Here is a 15,509-nt window from a genome sequence, read left to right on the forward strand (position 1 = left end):
CTTGTCTAAGTCAGACTTTCTGATCATTTTAGTATACTGGGGCATAGCCCCTGTGTCTAATAGTTAAAACTGCAATGGGCCTCATGTTAAAGTAATATTAAATACATTTTTAACTGATACTAACATGAACCACTGCACAAAGGAGGTTAAAGTCACTACATAATTTTGAATTTTTTATTAAAATGACAAAAACTGATATGAAACAATAATACATAAAACCTGTGTGGGCAGAGGCATGACTCAGAGATTTTGTTCCAGGTTTGTTTGCCAAGAGCTTTCCTCTGATGAAAAAAATGAGAACAATATCAGAGAATTGACTCTCATTTGATGAACTGATACCATAAAGAGCTGGTCTGTCACAGTGGAAAATTGCCTTGCAGATTTTTCCTTTTATGTTCTTGAAAATGAAAGTCTGAATAGAGAGAAAGATGAAAGACAAATGGCTTTTAATAACATAACAAATGGCATGTCATCGTGAAAAAAACACTGGTAACACTATTTGTTTCATGAATACTTACAAAGCATCTATTACTGCTCTGTGCCCCCCTTTGCCTCTCTCTTCTTCCCCCTGTCGCTCCCAGGACAAATGGTGTCTCCCAACTCTGTCCCTAACAACCTGGATGGCAACAAGGCGGTGGAGAGGAGGCCGTCCAAAGCAGGGGTCAGTAGAGAAAGCAGCAGTGTCGACTTCAGCAAGGTAACCTGAGCACAGTACTGAGCACAGAACCAGTCCCATCATGGTGGAGGGGCCACATGAGCTCATCAGAGTCTTCCACAGACACTTCAGTAGTCTGTGTTGAAAACTGCCTGTATGAAAGCAACCATTACATTCCCATCAGCCCTTTTCTTTTTGGGCCCAGTACAATGCTTCTTCAAACATTGCTCCACCTGTGATGGACAAAGAATTGACCATCAAAGTCTTGCACAGTTATGTAACTGTGTTTTGTTTTTAAATGCCTCCCTCACATGGCCTCCATTCATCCTCCCATTTTGCAGCACTTCATCCATTAAAAGAAAATGCAGGCTGCCATTAGTATTTGTCATTACAAAAACTGATATGACTGCCAAAAACACAAGGTGCAGTGTTGACATGATTCAGAGGAGGGATGAGGAAGTCTTTTCTTTACAAGGATAAAGAAAACGTCATATTGAGATCTGTTTTTAGCAAAGCATATCACAGATAGCTTTAAAGGAACAGACATGCTTCAGTGCAACAGAAAATCTTTGCTCAGTACCTTGTAGTTATAGATGTAGCTATCAGCTTAAAGCAACCAAGTGACCTGCTGCCATCTGTTACAATCTCTGTTTGTATTTTTTGTCTTTGTACACTTTGTTTCCTCTCCCAAATGTATCTTCTTCTTTCAGTTTTCCATCCATTACTTATCTTTATTTGCATTTATAACTGATTCATCAATTTATATTCTTTGCCTTTAATTGCAGTTCTTAAATTTCAGTGGTTTTATGGGTTACAGGTGGACATGAATTTTATGAAAAAGATTCCTCCTGGTGCTGAAGCTTCCAATGTACTGGTGGGAGAGGTGGACTTCCTGGAGAAGCCCATAACTGCCTTTGTAAGGCTGTCCCCGGCAGTCCTTATCACAGGCCTCACAGAGGTGCCTGTGCCCACAAGGTACAATAGAAGAAACTTAATAATGTATGACGAAGCTGTCTATTTGAAAGAAGGAGACTTCTGTTTAAGTCTCAAGCTCTGACAGGTTATTACACTCTGGTAACAGTTTTAAGCCAAGTGACATAGTCATTTTAGAAGCCCTGTTCAGTTGGGGCTAATTTAGCCTGGGGATTATCTGTGATGCTCAGTGAAGTTGTGTCTGTGTGTGGAAAGCAAGCGATTTTCAGAGTACATTTGAGCAGCAGCATCAAAACGAAGATCTGCTGGCATGATTGTGTTGTGCATTCATATTGATTCAGCTATGGTATAATATTCAAAATTTCACAGTGCATTAAAGTGTTGAGGAAACAGGAGAGAGCTTGACAGTTAGAAAAACAGAGTAAGCTCCACATACACATCACTCTGCTAATCATGTCTTGCTCAATAACACTGCATGGACTAGCTGATATCAGAGAGATTCCTAAGTTTTCTTTTACATTTAAAAACGTTTTTACATAAACTACTTTGTTGAGTTGCAATAAATATTAACAGGCTACTCTTAAGTGAGTATGTTGTTTTTGTTGTGAATTTTATTGGGATCAGTGTTATAACTGATGTATAAAATAAGTATTTGTCTTGTTTACAGATTTCTGTTCCTGCTTTTGGGTCCTCATGGGAAAGGGCCTCAGTACCATGAGATCGGGAGATCCATGGCGACACTAATGACAGACGAGGTGAGAAAAGAAATGGATCCCTTTCATGCCTGGTTATTTAGGATTGTAATGTCTTAAAACTTATGTAGAACAACATTTTTCAGAACACTTGAATGTTTGACCATTTTTAATTATCTTGCTGCCCTCTCTTAAACACAAGATACGTTTTTGTCCTTGCTGTGACCAGTTGAACATGCTTTTGTTTTAATATTAACATCTGATTTTGTTCTGAAGATTTTCCACGACGTGGCATACAAGGCCAAAGACAGAACAGATCTCCTCTCGGGGATCGATGAGTTCCTTGATCAAGTGACTGTCCTGCCTCCTGGAGAATGGGACCCCACTATCCGGATTGAACCTCCAAAGAATGTCCCATCTCAGGTCAGAGAGTCTCTCTCTTAATTACTTTTTAATCCTCTAACACGTTTTTGATTAGGATATGGCTTTTTTTAAACATACAAATCAATAGCATGTCTTACAAAGATCTGAAAACCTCTTGTGCAACAAACATACATACGATTGCATAGTGTTTTTATTGTATCAGAGACTAATATGCACGTACTTACAAACAAATTAATTGTTAACCAAGGCACAGTGTCTTTACTAGACCTCTTAAAGCCCATATAGGTCTGATCTCACAAACTGTAGCCAGCCCGTCTGTGTTTGCTTCAGAGTCTTCTCTATATGGACACCACTATGAGAGTGCCCCCTTATGGATTTAAAGCATCACGACAGCAAGAGTATTTTAATAGATGAAAATGCATGCTATTTAATTTCCTTGACCATGCAGCTGAAGAGGAAAAGGCCGTCCCAACCCAACGGCACTGCATCTCCAGCAGGCGAGCTGGAAAAGGAGGAGGACCATCATGCAGGGCCTGAGCTGCAGAGGACGGGAAGGTGAGTTTAGCACCTTTTCATGCCAAACACTGATTTGGACTAATCACCCAGCTCAGTACATTTTTAGTTATTAATATCACGTGTTTGAATGGGTTACAAGAAATTACTGATTGAGTGAGCATGTTGAGGATTTTTATATATTTTTTGCAGTAACCTGTTTTACCTTGAGTGGCAGTTACCAGTCTTGCCTTCGAAAAAAAGAAGTAAACACTTTTACATTGATTTTCTTCAATTGTCATCAGCCAGCATTGGCCTTGTCTTCTAAAATTTAAGTCATGTGAAATTTTATAAACTCACCTCCGTGGTGTTTGTTAGCAGACACCTCTGTACTGTACTCTGCCACCCTCAGAGGCTGACATTTATGGATAGCTCATGCCGCGTCCCCGGGGCCCAGGCCACACAGCAAGGAAGATGTGTTTATTTGAAACCACAGCTAGACACACGCACACACACTTTGCAAAAAAACACATCAGTTGGAAGGCACTGTATTATTTACAGATTCACTCTCCTTTCAATCCGCTACTATAAAAGGCTCATGCTATGAAGGAGCAACCAGGGGACGGAAGATTGTAAGAAAGTACAGGAAGTCAATGCAAAGAAAGCTGAATAGGGGCTGCTGTAGAGTAAAGGCAGCAGGGCTTGTGGAGGCTGGTGATAGAGGTTATTTCAGAGCTATGGAGGAAAATAAAATGAAATAAAAATTTACAGCAGAGCAGATACAGGTGTGAGAAAAAAGAGATGAAGAAATAGAAGGTGAGAAATTGAATCCCTCAAAGTTAAAGTAAAAAAGAGGCAGGCAGAAATGGAACAAAAAAGACTGTGGGCAGGGAGTCATTCTGTACAATCTGAGCATAAATTTGTCCCTGCTTAAACCATTTAGGACTGAAGCAACTGTCCTACTCACGATACTGTCCCAGCCATAACACTGTCAGTGTACAAACGGCGTCAAACAGTCAGTATGTTTACATGCATAGTGAAGTCAACCTGCATTATTGCTCAATTTGGCAATTTAACAGGGCGGTTGTCCTTGTCTCAGCATACATGCACAGTCGGAGAATGTTTGGCTCTCAGTGATTTTATGCCCCTTCTAGCTAATTACTATGGACATTTTCCTGTTGACCTTGCTAACAAATTAACAAGCAGTTAACCAGTCGTATGTCAAAAAGTGAAAACATTAACAGTCTTTACAGCTCTGTGCATTTTGTAGTTATTTAACTTTTAAAACAAACAAGATTCACACTGCAACTAAATCATGGCAATATCCTTACATGTTCCTGGACTTGAAATTTAAGGCCATAAAACATCTTAAAAAGGCTTCTTTTTACCTGTGAGAGGGCTTGATTTTAGCGGGCATATTGATGAATGTATGTCTTGGTGTAATTTTTGTTGTCAAGCCAAATTTATCTGATTAGTTTAGATTTAGATTCATTTTAGCATCTACGCTTTCAGAATTGAAGATTTATAGAGGGAATAGCTTTCTCTTTTGGTCATTAATTAATAATTTTGTATTTCTAACTGAATTTTCACCATACATTGTTTAATACCTGTTCATTGAAAGGCAGGGACTGAAATGTTGAATGCTCAAATTATATATATGGATTTTATCTTTGTACAACAAACTCTTATTCCCTATTGTCCTTTTCAAAAGTTACTGCTTAGAATGATTTCAGCATACCTGCAAATATGTGTTATGAATATCTCTATATGGTATATTGATACAATAGAGGTATTAAATGTGCCAGAAATAATCAAACTTGGGGGTTTATGACCAGAAAACCTTTTTGTAATACCATCTGACTTTTCATAACACTGCAGTAGACCAGAAAATTCAGTCTTTGTCCAGAGTACTGAGGAATCCCACATTCCTTTAATTTTGCTGTGCAAAAGTGGTATTAATTTTTCTCAGCTCATGTCTTTAAAAGGTCTTTAAAAGTCTTAAATTAGATTTTTAATGAATGTAGAAACCCTGATCCTTTGTTGAATGAAAATGTGAGTCCTGCTGTGCTTTGAATACTGTTCAGCTTCTGGGTCACAGCCCAGCGCGGAGACTGTGGAATGCCAGTTTAGTCAGGTGCGAGGTGTTTAAATCCAAAAGCAAATCAATCTCCCATTAAATCATCTGGATGTGTCAGTCCAACTTTCAGAAATTTGATTTAGTTAGAATACAGCTGGACTAAAATGTCAGCACCCATTTCAAAAGTCCAGACTTTGTCAGACTAACACAATAATTTTGCTCATTCTCTCTACATATACTGTAAATGTTCTGATTGAAGGACCTTTGACAAATAACCATGTTAAGTTGCCTTTAACACCTCTCTATTAACAGTTGTGACAAAATGACATATTTTTCTCCATATATCTACAATCATTTGAAACATACATTAAGAATTAAAAACTAGGAAGTAAGACAATTGAGTATCCTTTAAACTGTGCTACATAAAACTGTTTAATTAAAAAAGTACACTTGTTTTTTTAATTATTTAAAGGAAAATCTTTCAATGTTCATTGATATAAACTTGCCTTTTATTTAAACATTTCAATTATTAAAATTTACCTTTCTGCACATACAGGATATTTGGAGGTCTGATCCTGGACATCAAGCGAAAAGTACCGTTCTACTGGAGCGACATCAGGGACTCATTCAGTCTGCAGTGTCTAGCCTCCATCCTGTTCCTTTACTGCGCCTGTATGTCCCCTGTCATCACATTTGGAGGTCTGCTTGGGGAGGCCACAAAAAGCAACATAGTGAGTCTTCAATTTGGGCACTTAAGAGACTGCACTTGTGCTTTTTATGAATCCAGTGGGAGCCAGATCTCTAACTGCCTTTGTCTAACTGCTGTAATGCACCTATTCCATGTAGAGATATGTACAGTGTAGCTACTACAGAAGAATGCACATTATTTTTGCAAGTTTTGTAATGAAGTTTTAAGTTACAATATACAGATTCAATGTAAACGTCCGGTGGATATTGCACTTTTGCACCAGTCTCTCAGACCAAAACAAACTACTCTGCTTCCCCATCCTCTCCCATCCTTCCCTCTGTGTTGTGATCGATTGCAGCAGTCAGCAGGACTGATCCCTGTTCTGATAAGCAGCCTAGAGATCATGCAATTCTTATTTCTTTGAACTATTGTTGACCAAAGAAAGTATTTTTTCCAGAAGTCTCACTGAGCTGTACTCTTGTTTCATAAGTATTGGGCCTTATCATACAGCATCCCTGAATGGGCAGTGCTATCTCTCTTCCCCCAGGTGATGGCAGGGCTAATGGTTGGCTAGGGATGCACAATAGTATCTGCATGATATCAGGATTGCCAGATATTGGCTTAAAAAGGGAAATATCTGTATCAGCAGATATGAACAATTATTTTGAGTTTAACACCTAATATTTTAGCTTTAAAAATCTACCTGTATCAGCTATAAATATTACCCATACAAACAAATAAGTCAGGGGAGTTATTGGCTAGACCAGCAGACCTACATCAGCTGAAATTGTTTTCTTTATTCATTATCTTCCTTACACTGAAGACTGTTTTAAAGACTGACATGTCTTTATTTTTTCATCCCCCTTTAAATTGTATTTTTAAGGACTGAACTTTTAGGTCCATGCTACATTTAAATATCAGTAGCAAAAATCCAATATTGAGAACAACAAACACAGAAAAAGATGGAATTCATTCTTTCTTTTAGGAAATGCATTTTTCAAGTGAACAGGTAGTAAACATATATTTCTTACTTGCCATATTAATATTGAAAATGTTGTAGGTGTGCATGATATTGTCTGCCTGGTGTCAGTATCCGCAGATATTAACATTTTTGTCGATATTTAAAACCAATATTTTGGCTTTGAATATTAGCATATATCAACTGTAAATTTTTGCCATTTCTACTAATGAGTCTACAAAGTTTTAGGCTGGACCAACAGACCTACACTGGTTGGGGTGTTTTCCTTTCTTTGTTGTCAATTTTTAAATTTTGAAGCATGTTTCTTTCTTTGTTCAAGCTTATACATTAAAATTTATTCAAAGGGCTGAAGTTTTAGGTCTGACATACGTATTTGAATATTGGTATCAATATCGTTATCAGCTAAAGTTAATCAGTAAATATCAGCATGTCGGATATATCGGCAAAAAATGCAATATCGCGTATCCCTAAAATGTTTTGTACTATACTTTTTCAAATGGATGTTACCTTTGTATGCTTATGATTACATATAAAACCTTAAGCTACACTAAAAAGCAATGATCTCAGGGTAAATAAACTAACAGGGCAGATTAATCAAAGATGTCCAACAAGAATGCAACATTATTTCAAGATGTTTAATGTACATTTATGTCTGTATGTATAAATTAAAGACAGTAATAGCTACACACTCATCGAAGTTTCATCTCTACATATTCATTAGGAAGAATCAGCCTTTTCACAGTTTATTAAGTTTTGTTCTTTTTTTTTTTTTGGTTTTTCTTTTTTTAAGCAGTGGAGGATCTTTGTCTCTAATCTTTTATCCACTTCACTGTGGTATCACTCTCATTTGGTTGGGTGTTTTGCTATTATGAGGTCTGAAGCCACTACTCAATATAGGCTATGATCATTTGGGATTTGTGTGCTCATATCTTTTATCACACTAAAAGCTTTTGCATGAAGTGTCTGTCCTTTTATCATTCTCTCTGTCTGTCTCTTTCTGTTTGCCCCTGTCACTCCTTTTTCCATGATGTCTTACTCGGACAGAGACTGTTAGCATAGGGACGGTCTGTGTGCTGGTGTGTGTGATGTGTCTGGATAAACTCAGCAGGCGAAGCCTTGTCAAAGATATGACTTTGGACAAGTCAGCGGGATGGAAACAAATAGTTTATCTTGCATCTCAGACATAGCCAAGGATGTGGGTTTAATCAAAACTCTCTGTGTTCTGGTCGTATGGCCTCCTCTTCACCTCTGTCTTTTCTCCTTCAGCCTTTCCCTCTCCCTCCTTCTTGGTCGGATTTTACCTCCTCTGTCCACGCTTTCTCACTCCCTCACTCCGTCCCTCTCCTCTGTGTCTACAGAGTGCCATAGAGTCTCTCTTTGGGGCTTCACTGACAGGAGTGGCATACTCCCTCTTCGCAGGCCAACCCCTCACTATTCTAGGCAGCACAGGCCCTGTTTTAGTGTTTGAGAAGATCCTTTTCAAGTTCTGCAAGTACGTTTATGCAAGTATTTTCCTGATTTGACGTTAAACACCAGAATTCAATATACCTAATTCATCTGCATGGTATCCTGCATTTATCATAAATCTGATGATTTTTTAAAATTTGTTTCTATATCATTATTTTTGGCCCCAGTTTGCATGTGTTAGAGTTCTCATCCTAGTCTTTTTTTGCAGTGATTATGGGCTGTCCTACCTGTCACTGCGGACTAGCATTGGTCTGTGGACAGCCTTCCTGTGTCTGATCCTGGTGGCCACAGATGCTAGCTCCCTGGTTTGCTATATTACCCGATTCACAGAGGAGGCCTTTGCTGCGCTCATTTGCATCATCTTCATCTACGAGGCTCTGGAGAAACTATTTCACCTGGGAGAGCACTTTCCTGTCAACATGCATAACAACCTAGACAACCTTACCCTGTACTCGTGAGTACTCAGATGAACATTTTCCCACTTTTGATTTCATCTTTTTTTACTGAGATCTTTAAGGATTTATTTTAGATTTATTTGGGATTTTTTGCCTTTATTTGAGAAATAGGACAATGAATAGAGCCAGAAACAGGAATAAGAGAGTGGAAAATGACATGACGGGAAAGAGCCACAGGCTGGAATTTAACTTGGGCTGCATAGATGGAGGGCAACCAACCCACTAGGCCACCTGTGCCCCTAGGGATTTATTTTACTAAACATTAACAATGGTCGAAGCAGCAATATATTTTACATGACATTGATGAGTTAAATGAATATTTAATTTCTAAATGCTCAATATTCTCAGCATTGTATTGGTATCAGCAGATATTGGCTTAAAAAGATAAAATTTATGCCGATATTTACAGCCAAGGTATCAGCCATGCATATCAGCAATATACCATATACAGGTCTTAAATATTGGCAAAATGTCCAACTCTTCCTTTAAGTATAGGTGGTGCCAAATGTGCCACTCACTCAGGGGGCCCACTGTGAGGCCTGAACATTGTGAATGAAACTCCAAATGTAAAACGACTACCAGACTGTCTACTTCCTGCTCCTCTCTCAGCTCCACTTAACTCAACATTAGTTGGAAATACTGGCATTTCAGATATTCTCAAAATCAAATATCACCCATGCCTATGATCTTTTGCTGAAGGAGTTGATGGAATAAACTACAAAATATTTTGATAACCAGTTTTCTATGTGGAAGGGCTTACCGTAAATATGCTTTAGAGAGGCATTCTAACCGTTGATTGTATAAAAACAGACATAATCCACATGATGTTGCCCATTGGTTTTCCAAGTAGTGATATGAAGCCATATTGTTGATATGTTATATTAAAAATGCTGCAACAACCTTACTTTTATTGATCTAAAAAACAGGCAAAGAGGTGGTGTTAATGTGGGCATTAACTTAATCAGACAGCTACAATGGCCCCATCTGTACTTCAACTCAGTCACACCTTTAGTCATGCAAAATAATGAGAAAGTCTTGGACTTGATAAACACAACAGATTTGTTGTTTAAAAAAAATGTAGCTCTCAGTAAAATGTTTACCAATCAAGACAAGCCATTTGTGTCTTTTTTTTTAATGTTGTTTTACAACCTAATTTGAGAATGATGGACTTCAGCTATGTTGTGAGGAAAGTTATTTCCTCATTCCTTTTTGGTGTCAAGAAAAAAATAATATTTTAAGTACCAAAGAGATGTATAAGGTAGTCTGTCATGATCTTATTATGCACTTAAAATAATAACGCTATTAAACACACGACTCTGCTGAAAACTGTTATTTTATTGCTGTGAGTTGCCCCTGTATGCCATCTCCAGAATGAATAAAATTCCCCAATCATTAAATAAGATAAGACAAGAAAAGAAATACTTTAATTTCCCCGTTGGGAAAATTGCCTTGGACTCTGTCCCACAGTTACAAAATCAATAAATACATTAAGATCATACAAAACACAAAACATTACATCTCATAATAATAGCAGCAATTCCACCAAAAATTTTTCCATAAAAACATACCCATAGTATTGATATACTGACACGTTGCATGACCCCTTGGCACATCTTACATAACCTGTTTGGAAATTCAATGGACCTGGGTGCAAATGAATGTTTGTATTCAGTTCAGCCTGGTCTGAGGGACCCTGAGTCTTCTTCCTGAGGCTAAAAGTTGAAACTCAGAGTGAAGAATGTGTGTCCATTTAGACACAATTTTAGGAGTCCGTGTTGCAGCTATGGTACACCACTGGACGAGCCAGTTAAGAAAATATAACAACATGACAGTAGAAACAACTGTTGCAAGCGGTATTGCCACAGCCTGTGTTTTAAAGTAACTTGGAAGTGAACCTTTTGTATTTTCGAAATGAAAGATAGATGTTTGTTCTTTGGTGACAATTGTCCCCTTGTTCCCCTTGTTGACAGGTGTCAATGCTCTCCACCAGCCAACATCACAGAAGAGCACATTCAGAAGTGGAACCGGACAGGCTACACACCAGACACCATCCCATGGAGCAGCCTCAATGTTTCGGTGAGGCCAGCACACTCAAATATAAAATGCAGGATTCACAGCCCCATTTAATATGGATTACATGTGTTAAGAAAACAAGTACAAAATTAAACACAGTTACCTACATTCTTGTACTCCCAAAAATAAAAAATATTACTTGTTGATAACCATAAAGAGGAAAAAAAAACCCATCACAATTAAAGTTGTCGACATCATATGTCTTTTTCTTCAGATGTGTAAGATGCTCAAAGGGGAGTTTGTGGGTGACGCCTGTGGCCATCATGGACCCTACATCCCAGATGTTCTCTTCTGGTCCATTATCCTCTTCTTCACCACCTTCTTCCTGTCCTCTTTCCTGAAGCAGTTCAAGACAGAGAGATATTTTCCCACCAAGGTGAGATCCTATAAATATATCTTTAAACGGAATAAAAAAAATCTTTTAATTATTGTTTGGAGCCCAACACTTAATAAATTCAAATGTGAAATAGGGTGTCCTTTCTGTAACAGTCTGCATGCTTTAAGCTTCTCCCACTATGCAAATGTTTACATTGTGCCAGTCATTAGTATGCAGGAGCAGTCTTATGTTCAGAGAAGAAAATCTTCTTTCATCCTCCCACACAGTACCAGCTTGTCTGTTATCACTGTATTCTGTGTAGGCATGTGCTGGTATTGTCTGAATTGTTATGGTATTACTCTCGACTTTAATGTAATTACTTCTGTCGCACATCTCACTGGTGACCTGAAGTAAAAAGACTGTGGTTGTGTTGGAACAGGTTCTGTTTGTGGTTGAGTGTATGATTTACAATACAAAACAACACCACTGCTAAGCTGCTGCTCTTTTAAAAATAGCTAAATATAACTATTTCTTATGTGTGTGTTGGTTGTGTAGGTGCGATCCACTATCAGTGACTTTGCTGTGTTTATAACCATCATGATTATGGTGGTTGTGGATTATTTGATGGGCATCCCGTCTCCTAAACTTAATGTCCCAGACCGCTTTGAGGTAAGCACCTAATCCAGCATGTCTTTTGCAGACTATAAAAAACATCCTCTTTAGATAATTTGTAACCAAAGTTCTAGATACAGTCATTACTAAATCCTATAAAAGATTTGTGTATGCCGAGTATTCTAAATATAGCTCACCCTTTTTCCCCACAGCCAACTTCAAAGAACCGGGGCTGGCTGATGGACCCACTAGGAATAAATCCCTGGTGGACGCTGCTGGTGGCAGCACTGCCTGCTCTACTCTGCACCATCCTCATCTTTATGGACCAGCAGATCACTGCAGTCATTATCAACCGCAAGGAGCACAAGCTCAAGGTCAGTACCAGCCTGTTGAGGTTTACTTTTAGAGATGCTGAGTCAAGTATTTTATATTTTTATGAGATACTTGGCACAGTAGTAACATAGTGAAACAGCTGAAAAAGTAGGGTTGACTTATATTTGGGGGCTGGACCCTTAAATGGTATAGATCCATAGCAAGCCATGGTCCAGTGTACCATGAAAACCTCATGCCTTTTTTTACTGTTTACTGTGCAAAAAGTGATATTAATTTATCATATTTTAGGTCTTAAAAAGGTCTTAAAAAGTCTTAAATCTAAACTCAGCTCTATACAGTAGGTTACGAGCTGTAGTGATGTGTCATCCACAAGTCTATGGGTCCATAAATTTATGTGATCAATTGGAGCTAAAATTGTACCAAATGAAGAGTCAGTGAGGGGCCTGAATGACCCACTCTTATTGCTGAGCCACATTATTTGGATCTCTGTCGAATGAGTCGCAGTTCTAATAACCACAACCAAGGCTGAACAGATGTTGGCACTGGTGAGAAAGATTTGGGTTTACTGTCCTAAACCATGGCAAACTGTACTGAATCAAAACAGACCAGATTGCTTGGCAGAAATGCGCCAAAAGTGGCTCAAAGATTGCCAAAGTGCCATCTAAGATCAATGCATGAGTGGATGATCGTCATCTGCTCTAAACCCTGGAGAGACATAATCTGCATATGAAAGTAATGACAGAGAGAGCAAGCATGGAATATGGTGCACAGTTTTTGAAATGGGTGTTGTGTTGGCACATATAGAGAAGAGGGCAGGGTGGGACATCCAGTGTTAAGAGAGAGAAGGTACATGTTTGTGTGGATGGTTCTTGCATGTAAAGTCTAATATTTTCTTAGTAAAATGCAGGCATTAGTCCAGCCTACAAGTGGTTTTAATAATGAAGGATATGAACACATATTTCAAAATATCAGTTTTTAAAATTTAATGTTTTATAATTTGCTATCTCTATCTTGCTGCTTGCTTTATTTGAATACACGTCTGTCTCATTTATCTCTTACCAAGCCTGTTGCCTCCTTTCTGATTTTGGTTTAACAACATATTTTCTTGCCAGATCTTCTGCTGTATTTATCTAACAGAAGCTTTAAACCTTTTTCAGAGGTGTTATGCCTGATTTAATAGTTTTACTGTCTTATAAATTAATTAAGTCGAACTTGAAATTCATGGGGAAATCCTAAGAAACACATGACTATAAGTTAAAAGTTTGTGCTTCTTGATTAGGTTTTCTGTAATTCTTTTTTTTTTATTAAGAATTATCATTGCTTCATGACAGAAAACCATGTTTGTTGAGTGTTCTCTCGTGCCATCTCTCTGTGTATCTTACAGAAAGGCTGTGGCTATCACCTGGATTTGCTGATCGTGGCTGTCATGTTGGGTGTATGCTCGGTCATGGGCCTGCCGTGGTTTGTGGCAGCGACCGTCCTCTCTATCTCCCACGTCAACAGCCTGAAAGTGGAGTCTGGCTGCTCTGCTCCAGGAGAACAGCCCAAGTTTTTGGGCATCCGAGAGCAGCGGGTGACTGGATTTATGATCTTCATCCTTATGGGTTGTTCTGTTTTTATGACCTCCGTGCTCAAGGTGAGATACAGAAACACTACATTAGTATTTTCAGGTTTAAAACCCCACTAATGTAATCTAGTCTCAAATTTGTGCCCAGGGGTAGCAGATGATTTGTAAATGTTTTTAATACTCTGCCTTTTTAATTTGACCTGGTACAGGTGCTGCAACTCTTTCCTCTCTTGTGAGTTGAATTTTTGTACTGTTGTCATAACCACAGTTCATTTCCTCTCCTCACAGTTTATTCCTATGCCAGTCCTGTATGGAGTTTTCCTCTACATGGGTGTCTCTTCCCTCAAAGGCATTCAAGTAAGGCTCTCTTCTGCTGCTCTTTGAAGATAATATACCCCTTTATTCTGAACAGAAACTGCAGTCATGAACTGTTACTGGAGATAAATTTGCTTCTTGTAGTTCCAAACCTTTGATCGTAATGCAGAACCCTAAAGGGCTTTTGTTAAATGTATTCCCTCTTCTGAATAATGGATTAAATTCTCCCCCCTCTTCCTGTCACCACTCGTCTCCCCAGCCTCACTGAATCACTTTTTTGCCCTCCTTTTCTCGGCAGTTCTTTGACAGGATCAAGCTGTTTGGCATGCCTGCCAAGCACCAGCCGGACCTGATCTACCTGCGCTATGTGCCCCTGTGGAAGGTCCACATCTTCACCCTGGTGCAGCTCACCTGTTTAGTGCTGCTCTGGGTTATTAAGGCGTCTGCTGCTGCTGTTGTGTTTCCTATGATGGTAATCACTTCACACCTCAATGACTGTCACACATTTTGCCTTTTATGTGATGTTCAAGACAAATTTGGCTTCAAACATGCAGGATCTGTTAGGCCGCAAACTTCTGCAACGCAGTAGAAGTTGTTTCAGCTTCTATCAGAACAACATTTTTAATATCTTCCTGATAAATAGAAGTATCTGTGGTGCAACATGAAACAATCTGTTCAGTTTTCTAAGTATGATCTTTGTTAGTTTTTCCTTTTACTTCTATTTTAAAGTGTTTTGCAATGTCTATTCAGGGATAATAGCAACACGTGTCTCCTCTGTGTGCCTCCAGGTTCTGGCACTTGTCTTTATCCGAAAGCTTCTTGACTTCTTCTTTACAAAGAGAGAGCTGAGCTGGCTCGATGATTTAATGCCAGAGAGCAAGAAGAAGAAAGAAGACGACAAGAAAAAGAAAGCACGAGAAAAACTGGTAAAAATCATTTAAAGGTGTAATGTCCATGCAAGAATTGCTTTTTACAGAAGCAATATAGGTGTGAAAAAACTGCAGAGAAAGAAACATCACCATGAGACTCTTTGAGTGACTACAGAGCAATAAAAACTCCTCAAACCGCCTGAGGAAATTACAGTTGTACACTCACTTTTGTGTTACGCTCTTGCCATGCCCCATTTCACTGATTAATACTTTCAATACGTATTTTTTTATTCAGGAACAGGAATCCAGATTGCAGGAGGAAGAGATGGGGCTGAAGGTTGGCTATGAAAGCTCCAACAGGCTCAACATCCCAGTAAAAACACTCTCAGGAAGGTGAGTTTTGCAACACAAGAAGCACTCTGATGCCTGAAACTGTTAAAAAAAAATCTTATTATTATTGTAAAAGATCAATAAGCTTTCAGTTGTGTCTCTTTTGTTTTACAGTATGTGATTATATTTTATTATTGTAAGAGTCTTTTGAGGAGACAAAAAACATTTTACCATGGTTTGAAATGTTTTTTGTTCTGCAGAAGTAAATAGTT

The 15,509-nt window shown here is 38.5% G+C and overlaps 1 protein-coding gene across 10 annotated transcripts in view; it reads left to right on the forward strand.

The window, feature by feature from the left end:
• LOC121523335 (sodium bicarbonate cotransporter 3-like) overlaps window positions 1–15,509 on the forward strand; it is a 63,156-nt gene that overhangs the window by 43,856 nt on the left and 3,791 nt on the right. For 7 of the 10 annotated variants that reach the window (XR_005993045.1, XM_041808175.1, XM_041808170.1 and 4 more), the window contains 17 exons: window positions 582–697; window positions 1,473–1,630; window positions 2,256–2,343; window positions 2,557–2,703; window positions 3,113–3,219; window positions 5,790–5,964; window positions 8,259–8,392; window positions 8,576–8,821; window positions 10,793–10,898; window positions 11,110–11,271; window positions 11,767–11,880; window positions 12,036–12,197; window positions 13,541–13,792; window positions 14,012–14,080; window positions 14,337–14,510; window positions 14,827–14,964; window positions 15,203–15,300. Coding sequence is in view for 9 of the 10 variants with exons in the window: in XM_041808175.1 (XP_041664109.1) it covers window positions 582–697; window positions 1,473–1,630; window positions 2,256–2,343; window positions 2,557–2,703; window positions 3,113–3,219; window positions 5,790–5,964; window positions 8,259–8,392; window positions 8,576–8,821; window positions 10,793–10,898; window positions 11,110–11,271; window positions 11,767–11,880; window positions 12,036–12,197; window positions 13,541–13,792; window positions 14,012–14,080; window positions 14,337–14,510; window positions 14,827–14,964; window positions 15,203–15,300 (2,446 nt within the window). In the remaining variant the exon portion in view is untranslated. The remainder of the gene's footprint in view (window positions 1–581; window positions 698–1,472; window positions 1,631–2,255; window positions 2,344–2,556; window positions 2,704–3,112; window positions 3,220–5,789; window positions 5,965–8,258; window positions 8,393–8,575; window positions 8,822–10,792; window positions 10,899–11,109; window positions 11,272–11,766; window positions 11,881–12,035; window positions 12,198–13,540; window positions 13,793–14,011; window positions 14,081–14,336; window positions 14,511–14,826; window positions 14,965–15,202; window positions 15,301–15,509) is intronic. The other 3 variants (XM_041808178.1, XM_041808172.1, XM_041808177.1) reach the window with 1 other exon arrangement.

This window comes from Cheilinus undulatus, linkage group 16 (assembly GCF_018320785.1).
Source record: "Cheilinus undulatus linkage group 16, ASM1832078v1, whole genome shotgun sequence".
NCBI classification, from domain to species: Eukaryota; Metazoa; Chordata; class Actinopteri; order Labriformes; family Labridae; genus Cheilinus; species Cheilinus undulatus.